Source organism: Bombina bombina, chromosome 4 (genome assembly GCF_027579735.1).
Source record: "Bombina bombina isolate aBomBom1 chromosome 4, aBomBom1.pri, whole genome shotgun sequence".
In the NCBI taxonomy this organism is placed as follows: domain Eukaryota; kingdom Metazoa; phylum Chordata; class Amphibia; order Anura; family Bombinatoridae; genus Bombina; species Bombina bombina.
The window spans coordinates 644985558-645000985 of NC_069502.1; the positions used below are offsets into that span (position 1 = coordinate 644985558).

At 38.6% G+C, this 15428-nt stretch overlaps 1 protein-coding gene across 3 annotated transcripts in view; it reads left to right on the plus strand.

Annotated features, from left to right (window-relative positions):
* The window catches only part of ARHGAP18 (Rho GTPase activating protein 18), a 492802-nt gene extending 482389 nt beyond the window's left edge, over nucleotides 1-10413 (plus strand). For all 3 annotated transcript variants that reach the window (XM_053710692.1, XM_053710691.1, XM_053710693.1), the window contains exon 15: nucleotides 8800-10413. In XM_053710692.1, the coding sequence (XP_053566667.1) occupies nucleotides 8800-8894 (95 nt within the window). In that variant the 3' untranslated portion in view covers nucleotides 8895-10413. The remainder of the gene's footprint in view (nucleotides 1-8799) is intronic.
* Nucleotides 10414-15428: the final 5015 nt, after the last annotated feature.

Genomic DNA, 15428 nt, shown 5'->3' on the forward strand with positions numbered 1-15428 from the left:
ATGCTTCTAATAAAAGCTATAGCTGTTACATAAGTGTATTTAAGTATGCTCCATGCACCAGCATTTTAAACAGAGCACTTGCTCAGAGAGCCTAATTATGATCTGGTAATGACTCAGTTTGTTAATTAATTACATGATTCAAGCCCCACTGGCTCTCTGATAACTTTTGCTAGAAGCATTTTTGCCAGTCCATGTATATTGCAAATAGGTTTCTATTCTAAGATGAAATTCATCTATGTGCATTTTAATTTTGTTTCCTAAGATATGGTGAATATCTCTCCTGGCCAGCAGGAGGAGGCAAAGTGCGCCAGAATCAAGCTGTTAAGTATCACTCCCCTTCCCCCAAACCCCAGTCATTCTCTTTGCCTTCGGTGCAAGGAGGAGGTGAAGTTTTGGTGTCTCTACCACCACACTACTCTGAATGCACCCTATCCTTTCTGATCTCAGAAGTTACGCAGGGTCAGGCCCAGTCAGTACCTGGATGGGAGACCACCTGGGAACACCGGGTGCGATAGGCTTTTTCTGCTCAGAGAGTTTCGGAACTCTCGGCTTTGATGTGTGATTCACCTTACCTTATCTTTCATGCTGATAAGGCGGTTCTTCGTACTGTTTTTTTTTTTTTCCTAAGGTTGTTTCGAATAGAAACATGAATCAAGAAATTGTTGTTCCTTCTCTATGTCCTAATCCTTCTTCTCATAAGGAACATTTGTTGCACAACCTGGATGTTGTGCGTGCTCTGAAATTCTACCTACAGGCGACTAGGGATTTTCATCTGTCTTCTGCCCTGTTTGTTTTTTCTGGGAAAAGTAAAGGTCAGAAAGCTACTGCTACTTCACTTTCTCTTTGGTTGAGAAGTATAATTAGTTTGGCTTATGAGACTGCTAGTCAGCAGCCTCCTAAGAGAAATACAACTTATTCCACAAGGCTGTCTCTCTCCTCTTCCTGGGCTTTCAAGAATTTTACAAAATCGATACTTTTGCCTCAGCTGAGGCTTCTTTTGGGAGAAAGGTTCTAAAAGTGGTGATGACTTCTGTTTAGGTCTATCTGTCGTGTCCCTCCCTAGTCCTCTGTGTACTCTAGCTTGGGTATTGGTTCCCAACAGTAATTGAGGATGCCGTAGACTCACCATATCTTAGGAAAGAAAAGAAAATGTATGCTTACCTGATAAATTTATTTATTTCCGGATATGGTGAGTCCACGGCCCCACCCTTTGTTTTAAGACATGTTTTTAGTAACCTCAGGCACCTCTACACCTTTGGGTTACTCCCTTTTCTCCATTTACCTTTGGTCAAATGACTGGGGTTTGTGGGAAGGGGAGTGATACTTAACAGCTTGATTGTAGTGCTCTTTGCCGCCTCCTGCTGGCCAGGAGAGATATTCCCAACAGTAATTGAGGACGCCGTGAACTCACCATATCCAGAAATAAATTAATTTATTAGGTAAGCATAGATTTTCTTTTTTACTTGAATATCCCTTTAAGTTATCATATTTGTTTCACTCTTTTGGTATCCTTTGTAGGCACAATATACAGCAATAGTGTTTGCAGCAATGTTCTACACTTGCAAACACTGTTGCCATACAGTGCTTAAGATACATACTATTTTCTGAGCCTATTTAGGGTTACTCTTCAACAAAGGATGCCAAGAGGTGAAAGCACATTTCATAATAGAAGCAAATTGTAAAGTTTCTTGCTTACTGGAAAGTTTAAAACCAAAACGTCTGCAATTAGTAAGGTTTCTGCTTTCCATATCTGAGTTCATTTGAATTTCATGTAGTCATCTTGCTAAGTTGCATTTGGCAACTATTTCAGGATTTGAATGAGTTCTGCATTTTATTAATCACAACTGACAGTTAAAGCCCTCATTTAAAGGGACAGTCTAGTCAAAATTAAGCTTTCATGAATCAGATAGGGCATGTAATTTTAAACAACTTTTCAATTTACTTATCAAATTTGCTTTGTTCTGTCGGTTCTTTATTGAAAGCTAAACCTAGGTAGGCTCATATGCTATTTTCTAAGCCCTTGATGGCAGCCTCTTATCTCAGTGCAATTTGACAGTTCTAGTTCATGTGAGCCATATAGATAGTGTTCTATGGAATTTATGAGTCAACACTGTTTGGCTTAAATGCAAGTCTGTCAAAAAACTGAAATCAGGGGGCAGTCTTCAGAAGCTTAGATACAAGGTAATCACAGAGGCGAAAAGTGTATTAATATAACCGTGTTGATTAAGCAAAACTGGGGAATGGGTAATAAAGGGATTAGCTATCGTTTTAAACAATAAAAATTATGGAGTAGACTGTCCTTTAACTCTCTTAAAATATCGGGTAAAAAGGAAATTATATTATAGCTTATAAGAACTCATTGCAGGAACACCCTATCAAATGGGCTGGTCTTTCTCTGTCTGCATGTAAATTTCAATTGATACACATCAGCACTTTATATTAAAGGGACAGTGAAGTCAAAATTAAACTTTTATGGTTTAAGTAAAACATGTCATTTTAAATAACTTTCCAAATGTGTTTTGTTCTTTCTTTTATCCTTTGTTGAAAAGTAAATCTATATAGGAGTTCAGGGTTGCAGGATGGTGCATGTGCCTTTAGTACAGCCGCAGTGATTGCCATAATTTATATCACTGCTACATACAATGTTGCAAAACACTGCTGCCATAGAGTTCTAAAGTCACGTGTGTGCTACTAAGTCCATATGAGCTTACCTAGATTTACTCTTCATTAAAGGATACCAAGAAAAAAAAATCAAATGTAACAATAGAAGTAAATTGGAAAACCTTTTTAAAATTATATGGTGTATCTAAATCATAAGTTTTAAATTTGACTTTACTGTCCCTTCAGGGGAATAAAGACATCACTGCCTGGATGGTATAAGACAAAAGCACATAGAAGGGGCTTCATGGTGCTGATCATCTAAAGCAAAACACCCCAACAAACCCAGATACTATACCCTCACTCCAAAGGAAGCAAAAGATAGTGCTACATGGGTGGGCTGGATGTTGAGTACCTCCGCTAAACTATTTCTGGTAAATCAGGATCTCCGAACACTCATGAATGGGTCACAGCTGCATAGCACTCCTCGGCAGCAGTAGCCTCTCTGTGTTCCCGGCTCTGTGTGTGGATCGCCGATACCAATTTCAGTGTCCTGAGTCACCTCGAGCACAAGCTCACAACGTAATGCTGCTTCAAAGAAAGAAGAGTCAATATCATTATCTAGATACTTTTAATAAAGTGAATAATCACAGGGCCTTTAAAACAATAAAAAGGTCTAATAGAAATGAGAATTATAAAAATATAACATTTGAATTGAAATGCGTAGCGTTTCTCAGTCAAATAGCAACATGGCTTTTTCAACATGCATTTTTGTTTCTCATTTCTATTAGTAATTTTTTATTGTTTTATAGGCCCTGTAATTATTCACTTTTTAAAACTTTAGTATATAGATATTGATTCTTTGTTCTGAGTTTGGAACATTTTTGCTGCTCCTGGCTTTATTATACTCCAATTCTGTAAACCTATAGAGTGGGGGAGGTGTCACACCACTGCCTGTGGTTATTGTATAACCTTGGGGATCAAAGTTGTTACTCCTCCATCCTTTCTACAGAACCATGTTACGCTCTGAGCTTGTGCTCGTGGTGAGACAGGAGGCTGAGATTGGAATTGGCGATCCACACCCAGAGCTGGAAACGCTTATGCCGAGTGCTGTGGGGGAAGTCAGAGGAACTGTTGTACCCCACTTGTGGGTGTTTGGAGATCCTGGTTTAACGGTAATAGTTTTGCTGTGGTACTCAACACCCAGCTCGCCTGTTTAGCACTATATTGTTCTCCCTTTTAAGTTAGTGTGTACTATCTAGGTTTGTTGGGGTGTTGAATCGGATGAAATGAAATGTGAAGCACATCCTATCTTCTTTTCTTTTATAGATTTCTTTGAGGATTGCCAAGTCCCTTTTTGAGCTGCTGTTACACAAGGACCCTATTGTATATTGTGTCCTTGTTTTGTGACTTTCTTCCCTGTGTTATAACCATTTATATATTTATTTTGCTTGTTTGCTTTTGATACTGGGCCCCCCTGTCCTGTGACCACAATTTTGGGTTGCTCTCAGTACTGTTGATGGGATATACTTTCTGTTTTGAGTCATGTACAAAATTGGCACCTATTTTCTGGGACAGTGGTGGGCCACCAATTTCTGGAAGCAGTTTGTGATTCCCCCAGAACCCAAGGCTTTTTATCAACATGACAGTTGTTTTCCTGAGTGGTTAAAAAAATAAAAATGCCACAATAGAGAGTAAAGTTGCAAATGTAATGCACCTGGCAGAATAAAACCTTCAGGCATTCTCAGTGTTTCAGTTACATGGTTAATTTCTTAAATAGCACAAATCCCACCCAAAGGAATGCTTATTTCATAAAATATCCACATATTGAATTAAAGGGACAGTGTACTGCAAAATAGTTTTCCCATAAATGTGTTTTCCAATGACTTTTTATACCATATAACATTTTACAGTGCACTGTCTCTTTAACATACAGGAGCAAAAGCTGCTAAAGCAACATTTATAGATTTGTAAAAAGATGATTCTATTGTCCTTAGCTATTCAAATAACTGAGCTTTGGTTTTACGTAAACAGACCAGATTAACCTTACATAATATTGTACTCGGGTTTAATGAACAATTTAACAGTGAGTGGGGGACGTACTAGCTTAGGGTTCCACTACATTTACATTGTAAATGTTCTCATTGACTGTATGGTATGGTAGCTGAGATAAAAATGTTTTTTTGGACTTTGCGTTTCTGCTGTTATAAAAAGCAGAAAAGATTTCGGTCTACTACATAATCATAGTGCCATCACAAAGGGCATGTTGGATTTCATTCCAAATCCCCCCCCCCCAAAATTCTAACTTTCTCTTAAGATTTTTTTTTGTTAATAATGTTCTCAGTATGTTCTCTTAAAGCTGAAACACTATTTCTATCTGTTTTGTACTCAAAACAATTTTAATTATTCTGTTTGAGCCATTAGGTTTTAAATGAGCTACCAGTTCTTATGGTCTGTCTGTATAGCCTCCCACAAGCTTGTAGTAGGAAACCCTGTGTAATATAGAATCCTATATTATAAAAGGCCAAGTGTGTTTGTCTGAAGCCGTCATGCGCAGCCGCAGTAGAGACAAACACACTTGGCCTTAGATCCCAGACACCTCGCGCGCACAGCTAACAGCTCACACATCCACACACCCACAAACTTGGCCGCACGTGCACCCTCGCACCCACACACAGCAACCCTTAACACACAAACCCGCACCCTCGCACCCACACACAGCCTATTATACCCACAAAAATTAACTTGGCCGCCTGCTCATGCGCACGTGCACCCTCGCACCCACACACAGAACTTGCCCGCACGCGCACCCAGCGCCAGATGAATAGACACCTAACTTGGCCGCACGCGCATGCGCACCCTCCACAAATGACTTGCCCGCACGCACACCCTCGCACCATCGCAGCGCGAGATCAATACACACCGGCGCGAGTAGTCGCGTGACTACCATTTCAAAGCGTCGCGAGCCTAACAAAACTTAAAACTGCGCAACACACTCCAACACACTCCATTGAAAGCTCCGGAGTTATCTGTGCTACACAGAACTTGCTACACAGCACATAATATTTTAGTTTAAAAAAGAAAAAAAATGGGTCTGGACTTATATGTATAGAAAGGTCTTGCTCTGTACTTATGTATGTGCTACACAGCTCATAATATTTTACTCAATATTTTAGTTTAAAAAAAAAAAAAAAAAGCTCTGTACTTATGTATGTGCTACACAGTACATAATATTTTAGTTTAAAAAAAAATACATTTGTTCTGGACTTATGTATATATAAAAAAAAAAAATTAGTTTAAAAAAAAAAAAAAAAAATTGCCTCAGGATTTATGTATGTGCTACACAGCACATAGAAAAAACATATTTGATAAATATAAAAATGATTTTATGTTAATGTTTATATCTTTTGTTATTTTTTGAATAAAAACATAAAAATTCAATACACATTTTGGCCCGTGTACACGGGCTTTAACACTAGTTAAACAAATATTTCAGTACCAAGTGTTCCATTTTGTTTAAACATATTCATTCAGTATAAAAAGTTTGATATTGAGAATTGGTATCTTAAGTGGGAAGTGCTTTAGGAAAGATTACTCTTACCTGTAAACAAACTTTATTATCAAAATAATATGTATATGTGTAACATATTCAAAATAAATATAAAGCTTGCAAAACTTTGCACTTTTAGCTATCAAAGTGAGCAAGAACATTCTGCTTGAAAACCCTAATGAGTGTTTCTTATCTCCTTCAATTATGACCACCACTTAAAGTGATGGTAAGCTCCGTTATTTGCAAATTACATATTTAGATTTGTTTATATAATAAGTATTAAACCGCATTATCAATTCATTATTTTTTTATGTATTTTAATGTAAATTTTAATACATTATCAAAACCTTGTTGCACCGCATCTCTCCGCCTCGCCCCGCCCCACCCCTCTTAGATGTTTCACTGAATATTGTCTGCGTTGATCTGGTCTCCACCCTCTCTACACGTCAGAGGGTTTGCTCGCTCAATGTTAGGATTGCTAGGATTGCGCGTTAATGCGCATGCACGAATCCAATTGCATTGAAAGAAGCCTGTCTGGCGACAGGCTTGATGATTGGACGAAAGACGGCAAAAGGGATATGACGTCATGGAGGGTTGGCGATTTAACGGAATGGAGATATTATTTATTATGTCATTGTAAGTAAATGGCTATATAATGTATAAAGTGAAAATTCGTGTGCACATTTAAGAAGAATGAACAGATTGATCATATATTCGGTAAATAGTGAGTTTACCATCCCTTTAAGCCTAGCTGTAAATTAGTTTGTACACTACTTTTTTCATGATTCAGACTGAATAGAATTTTAAACAACTTTTCAATTTACTTCCATCAACAAAAAGCATAAGAATTAAGCAAATTTGATAAAGGAGGAGCAGTGCATTTCGGGGGGGCTAGCTGAACACATTGGCAGCCAACAATCAGCAGTTAGCTCACAGTAGTGCATTGCTGCTCCTGAGCCTACCTAAGTATGTTTTTAAAAAAAAATATAGAAATAGAACAAAGCAAATTAGGTAATAGAAGTAAATTAATTATCAGTTATTTGTAGCAGGCCAACATATTCTGCAGCGCTTAAACACAGGTATAATGTAGAAGGTAGTATTTATAGGGAACATATGGTAGAGGGTCCTGACAAGAGTTGCACTGTTGTAAATCAGCTCTCATGAAGGTGATTTACAAACATCTGGGCTTGTAGACTTACCTGCTATGGGGCTAGCATATGTTGTTTGCATCCCTGAACAGTAGAGTCTTTAAAGAGCTCTTGAAACTTTCAAAATTAAGGGAGTCTTGTGGAGTGAGGCAAAGAGTTCCACAAAATAGTGGCCATTCTGGAGAAGTCCTGTAGATGGGAATGTGAGGAGGTAACAAGTGGGGAGGAGAGGAGGAGGTCATGAGTAGAGTAAAGGGGACGGGAGGTAGAGTATCTGGAGACAAGGTCTGAGCTATAGGGGGAAGCAGTGCAATTGAGGGCCTTGAATGTCAGGGTCAGGATTTTGTGATTTATTTTGGAGGCTAGATGAAGCCAGTGAAGGGAGGTGCAACAGATGAAGAGCGACATGTAAGGTACGTCAGCCTGGCAAAGGTATTTATTATGGAATTTAAAGGAGCTAGGGAGACCAGAGAGGATGGCATTGCAATATTAAAGGCAGGAAATGGAGAGAGAGTGGATTAGAATCTTTGTTGTGTCTTGTGTGAGGAATTGTCGAATTTTGGAGATGTTTTTAAGGTGGAAATGGCAGGAGTTGGTCAAAGACTGGATGTAAGGAGTGAAAGAATTGGAAAGAAGTTTAACATTGTATTTTCAATCTTAACCATGAAAAATTATTTTTGACTTTACTGTCCCTTTAAACAACCACTGTGCTTGGACAGATAATTTGTAGTATACTTAGGTTACAGCATTTGAGCCTCATCCTTTCTAGGGACCATGGAACATGCACAAATTTAATATGTATTTTAGAGCAAATGCTAGTTAAATAAATTCTAAATGTATATTACATTTGTTTTATTTTCATTAATTAAAATTAATTTATAAGAGATTACATTTTGAGTTTAATGCCTATTTAATTAGGTTGTTCTTACAATATCAAGAACTTTCTACTGAAGATATCCTGTAAATTCATAATGGGATTAAGTGAGAAGGGAAGAATGAGTTGTATCTCCTTATGTGTCCATTAAACTAATATTATAGTCATGGTTTAATGACTTGCTGTCATGTAGTGCTGCTTATAGTAAGGAAATTCATTAGTATATGAAAAAAATAATCAATTAAAGAATAGCTTTCAGTAAATAGCTACATTTTTGCTGTGTTTCTTTGACATTAGTACTAATTATTTCTGTTGTGAAGGACAAACATTTTCCTATTAATCTTGAGAGGAGAAAAAAAAAAAAATGAACTTGTTGGTACTGGTGACATTTGGGATACTTTTATTCACCAAGAACTGTTTGCATTGACATACATACTCACAAAGAGATATGAAAAATATTCTGGTCAGACTACAAATATATCTTATAAACTGTATATTCTTCTGAATAAATTTGATCATTTAAAATTAAAGTTTGTATTGGACATTCTGTTGTTGTGTGAAAATCTATAAATCTATTTTTTTTTCTCTTTTTTTTCTTTTTTTAAATATATTTTTTAAATATTTTTTAGGGGAACGCTGCCTGGAAGATGGCACCTATATGAAGGACCTGTCTCAACTCAATCCCAGTGCTGATTGGGTTATAAAACCCAAATCCAATGTATGAGATACTAATAGTCACAAAATCAAAGATTTCTGTTATTTAATTAAATATTACTGCACAAGACTTTATTACCATAAAAATATGGATGTACTTCATAATAAAATCAAATGTGCATGATTACTTTGTAATCATTATGAAGATGAACAATTTTTTGCTATTACTGCCAATGAGGACAACAGTGCAGAATGGAACTCCTATTACACATATCTATCAATGTTAACTGTGTCTTATTTCATTGTATACAGAAAATATATATTAGTAGAGCTGGCACCTACGTATTTCTGTACTTTTTTTTTTTTTTTAATAGCTATGACAAAATATAAACCAGCAATAAATATTTGCCTTAGAATGAGATAGCTTTAAATGAATAATTTATACAGTTTCACAGCCTTAATAAATACTGACCAATTCTCTGTGATTAAAAACTGTAATGTTTTTTTGTTTAATGTAATATTTTCTATTTTACTTTAAACTTTTGAAGGATATCCTGTAGGAAGTATTTTGTATAGATTTTTTTTGTGTTTATATTTGTAAATATGTCCTCATCTATGTATATGGTCAGATTTGGTTTCGATTTGAGAACTTCCTCATCTAAAATATCTTACGCAAGTGACCCGTAGTCAGTGACGATTCCTTCCATTTGTTTAATGAAAGAAAAATGTATTGGTTCAACCTAATAATTTAAATCTAGGTATCCTACATTTGAATTCTGTATAATGCACAGTTTTTTTGTAAAATAACTGACATGACAAACATTTATGTCAATTTTGTTTATTGTTTTAAAACAATGTATGCAAGAATCTACATCATATCTATATGATTGTAAATGTTTGATTAAATTAGAACATTGTTTATTGTGCAAGTGCACACTAAAAAGGTACAATCATTAGTGTGCATATTCTCTGTATAACATGGTACACGAATTCAAATTTCCTGTTAAAGGGATATGAACAGCCATCAAGAATATATTCTTCTTAAGGTTATATGTTATTTATAAAATCGGCTATATTCCAAAATTAATGTGAATACCTTTTGCTGAATCATTGCTTGGAAGGAGGTAGGTATGTTTAATACAACTCCTGTTTCTATAGACTCAGGGGTTGTAAAAAAACTAAATCTGAGTCAGGCAGAAAATTGATAGGGCTGACCCTTCATTCTCTAAGAAAGCAGCACTTAAGGATGCCTTCAGGATCATTAACAGCAGGAACACTCTGTATCTATTGAGTATGTATTAGCTTTAATGAAGAAGCCAATGTGTTAACTGGTTATCAATATGACTTAAATCTTAAACAAATCTAATGTCTCTAATGATAAAGTAATGGGTCATTTTTGTTTTTATTCATCTTAATAAAACTAGGCTTTACCCATTTATCGTTGTGCTGTTCCACTTTAGATAACCAACACCCTCTTGTACTATATTATAAGCAGATGTTATTATTTTGTCTTGTTGCATCACTGTGACTTTGTATATCATGACTGTGACATTCATATGTATATAAAATAGATATATACTCAAAACAAACCTGTGTTGTGTGTTTTTATTTGTGTACATGAGCAAGTGCATTAGAGTTATTTATAGTATTTATTTGTTCAAAGGTTTTGTACATTTATGAATTACTTTTTTGCAGTTGCTTTTTTTTATATTGAGCATGAGCATAGATATATCGATAATGCCAGAACCTCAAGAGTCTGGGGTTTGGGATTTATGGGAAATCATTATTTAAATACATTGATATATCTCTAAATTATTTTGTGTAGTTTCTAGATTGTGTAGTTTCTAGATTCCTGCTTCTTTCTCAATTTGTATTTAGGTGACATAAGAGTTAACACCTTTACTAGAGAAGTTTTGTGATTCCATCCAAAGCCTGATAAAATAGAGTACAAACCCGTTTCAGAAGTCTAAAAGCATGTGTACCCCTATTTACATCTCTCCTTTTCCAGCTTGAGTTAATTCCGTTTCTGCCTGTTTGCACTAGGATGTCCTTTTTTGCTGTCGTGTTGCAACGAATGCCAAATATGGCCACCGGCAGCAGCATACAACTCTTTTCGTTGCCAGATTTATTTTCTTCTTAAACGGGAAGAGTCCACAGCTGCATTCATTACTTTTGGGAAATACAGAACCTGGCCACCAGGAGGAGGCAAAGACACCCCAGCCAAAGTCTTAAATATCTCCACCACTTCCCTCATCCCTCAGTCATTCTTTGCCTTTCAAGTCTGTCAGAAGCGAGGCTACTTTCTGTCACAGGGTCGTGTTCCTGTTCCACGGTGTAGATTCCGGTAAGATCGTTTCATTTTATTTCGATATGTGAATGTAATGTTAACTAAACAAGTTAGGGTCCCAGTGGGATTCCTTTTATCTTGATAAGGAATCCTGGGTTAATATCTCCTGAGGGGGGTTATTGAACAGGGGGGACTTTAATCATCTATGGTTCTATCTGCTAATGTGTAGCATTACCTAGGCTCACGGCGTTTACGGAACATAACGGCCTTATCTTTATGATGTGATCTCTCGAGATTGCGTGCCCTTTTTGTGACTGGCACGGTGCACCTTGTTACGGGTGCGGTTACGTTGTTTCTCACTTCCGTATGCTGAGTGTGTGCGACAGTCTAGCTTGTGGGTTGTCTGGTTCACAGGAGGGGGTGAGTGCCCCAGCCATTGGGGGTGTAAAAAGGGTGCCAGTTAGTTTTTGTCATTTTTGTAATCCCAAGATTATTGAGGATTCTGATATCTTAGACACGGATGTGTCCGATACGGAGAATGCATCTTGTGGTGAATATGAAATGGCCTTGGTAATCATTGCCCATAAGTTATGTTTCGATTGCCATTCTAGAGTACTCTCTTCTCCCGAATCAGGGAGCTTGGAGTGTGTTGAGCCATCCGCCTCAGAGGTTTCCATGTCCCGTGAGGTGCGTGCCCCAGACCCTTTCTCGGCTACACAAGCAGTAGTCCCTATGGCCTTTACTTCTTCTCCGAAGGGTGGCTTGTTTCCTCCAGAGGTTACGGCATGGTTCCGCATGGACATTTCTATGGTGCTGACTCATTTATATCTCCCAAGTGAACATTTCTAAGATACTGTCCGTGTTCTGTTAACCAGGGCCCATTGGGCGTGGGATCGCCTGATTCAGTTCGGCCTCCTTGGGAAGCATTGGCCTCTGAGGCTTCAGGGTCCCCTATCTCAGGGTCTTTCGTTGATCCGACGAGTGATGATTTTGCCTTCTGTTATAGGCTGGCACATCTTCGTGTTCTTTTAAGGCACGTTTTGGCAATGTTAAAGGATCCCAGTCCTAGTGGGCCGAGGTATCCGAGGCCTTAGATGCTGGATGGCAAACTGGATGCAACGTTTGGGGATGAAGCCAATCTCCTTAACGTCTCCATTTAATTTTTTCTTTATGTTTCGGTTCCAGTTCTGAGCTTTGGTGAATGGGGCCTCTGATCGGCTGGTCCTGTTGGCGTTCTCATTCACCTTGGGCATTCACCCGATGGGTGCTGCCTTCCTTTTATTTTTGATCTGGATGGATGTGTTTAATTTGTTTTTCTTAAGATCTGATAGTTTTCCGTTTTTGAGAACGTTCTTCTCTGGAACCGATACTTGTAATTTTGTGGTCGCGTGGGCACTTCCACGGAAGTTGCGCACTTTTGAATAACGGAATTATGTTTTCTAGTTCATTTATAGAACCTTCAGGTTTCCATGGCTGGTTCCCTTCTCTCCTAGTGTGAGGGATGGGAGCTTGTGTGTTCTCCTGATTCAAAGTTACCTCAGTATCTGACGACATGTGGGTCCTTGTTTTTCTTGCCTTGTAGGTTTTTTTTCCCTCCTTGCATTTTCAGAATCCTGGAAAGGGATATGTGGAGCAGTGACTGGTTCCACCATTCCTGCATCAGGAGGCTGTGGGTTTTGAACCCTGGTAAGGCTCCTGTTCTTTGTTGGAGTCTGATATTTAGGTGCTGGGGATCTGAGGACTTCTCTTGGGAATTGTTCCTCTTTATGGAAGACAGCGGTGTAGGGGGTCTCGTACCCGAGCACAAGGTCTGTCTTGACTCCCGGTCGCATGCGTTTTTTTAGTGGAGGTCACGGTTCTACTCAGGGGTTTTGCTCCTCATAGATCCATGTTTTTCTCCAGAGGTCTGGGACTCTTGTCTTTGACTAGCATTTGGGCTGGAGCCATTACCCTGGAGGGAAGGTCGGGGATCGGTTTCTCTTTGGTGGGAGGACATTTGATGTCCTCCTCTTTTCTAACGGCATCTGGTGCTGGGAGGGGATGCTCCTTGGAGCCCGGTGTTCTAAAGGCTGTTGTGGAGTTTTTGGATGGTTTGCAGTTTGAAACCAGCGGCAGCTATTGCACCTTGAATGTGTGCTTTCAAGCTTTAAAACGCCTCTCGGTGGTTTGGGTTCCATGATGGCTGAGTCAGCTTTTCTACCTGGAAGCTGGTCATTGAGAGTTCCTGTTCAGATGGTTTGGTGTTCTCTTGGAGAGCTTTTGGCTAAAAGCTGAGATAGTTATCCTATTTCTGCTGTCTATGCTTGCCTAGCATGCAGGTTTTGACTTGATACGAGGCAACAGGGAACTCGTGGTTTTCTGGAGTAGCTTATGGTATGGTACGGTGTCTGGGATATGAGGGTGACCCTCGAGTCCTCTTTGGGAGTCCTCTTTGGGATTTTTTAAGGTCCTTGTGTTTCTAGGGAGTTCGTCTCCCTGGGTGTTACTATCGTAAGACAACCTTGGGTTGTTCAATGTTTGTTGAGCCGTGTGGAATGATTCTTTGGATTTCTTCTTGGAATCTGTTCTCCCTCTCGGGGAGTGGCCTCACTACAGGGGGGCAAGGGGGGACCATTTGCTCCCCCCCTAAGTTAAGCCTTGCCCCCTGGCCACCAGCCCCTGTGCAAGCATAATGCGTGAGACTGTGCGTAACACTACACAGTACTGAGTCTGATAAAAATGTAGTAGTGTGATTCTATGAACACTGTGAAGTGAACTAAATCTTATAGATTTTTGTTTGTAAAAACAGCTTTACTCTCTCTGGCCCGGTGTTTTATTTAATTGAGACTCCTGAGTGAGTCTGAAATTGAAAATGAGTATTATAAATTATGTGCAGCGGCACGTGCCTTCACATGTTCAGTTGGCTTTGCCCTGCCCCCACCCACCACACGTGCCTCATGCTGGCTCTATACAAAGCACCACGGACACGGCACAGGAACATGACCGGAGACTGGAGAGGAAGAGGGGAGGGGCCAGCCAGCAGGGTGCTGTGTGGCACAGACAGTGTGCACTGTGCAGGAGTTGGGACAGAGAGCACGGGAAGGAGCAGTACTGCAGCAGGCACTGGCTGTCTGGCACTCGGTGGCAGCAAACAAAGTAAAGAAGAGAAGACAAAGAAGATCTGATGGGGTAAGTCACTGTCACAACAGGGTACTTACTAATAATAGATTATGATTACTACGTTACCTTACCTCCCCACTCATAGATACCTCACTCTCCCCAGGCCAACCAGACTTGCTTGGATCTGCCCTGAACCCCTGAGACAACTCAAACTCCCTGTGTTTATGCTACCCTATGACACCTAGTATATAGTTTTCAATACAAGAGTGCAAAGTGCAGATTACACCACCAATGTTTTTTTATTGATGTTCCAATACTTAGTCAATCAGGTTCTACTTTATTTATACTGATAACCTGATGTCCTGGGACCATTAGCAGCCTGAATTTGTTTAGCACATTATACCACAGGATTTGTGTAGGTCTTATTATTGGTGATGTGTTTTAAATATAGTCATAACATTATTGTGTACTACAACAGTTTTGAAATACACTTTATTCACATATGAACTTGGTATTTCAATCAACAAACAGAAATAAGATAATATGTACATATCACATATTTCTACATTATTTTTAAGTGATACCTTCAACTAAAAGTGGATTTAATAATAAGAAAAAATCTGCACTCTTTGCTAAACATATAAAGGTTTATACAAGTATTATGATCAGCACACATGAAAAATGGAACAAGCATAAAACAAAAAAGTTTTGTAAATAATACCTAATTATAAGAGTACATTTGCATTTCCATATATAAGATCTGAATAACTATAATCTAAAACATTTTTTTAATAGGGTCAAACAACAAAGCCCAGTAAAACAAACTCAGGGTACAAAACCTGAACACATCCTATCTAATGGAAAAAAAAGGATAATGCAATAATGCACATGATTTGCATTTATGTCAAATAAAACCAGATCACAAGAATTAAACGGGTTCACATATGATATTTTTTCATAGTTTAATAAGGGTGTTGCACCCAGGATGGGCCTAGGTGTAGTGCATGGCCCCTACATAAACCATATTTTATGTGAAATGGAGGGTTTTGTGTCCCTTTATGACTAATCGGCTTTTTTGCAGTCTAGTGGTGTCTCTGGGGGCAGGTGCATGGTGACTACACATGGCCTCCATTTAATAATTATTTCCCCTAGTAGTCTCTGGGGTCTAGCAGGAGAGTGCATGATCCTTGTGATCCTTTCATATGTCCCTTTTTATTT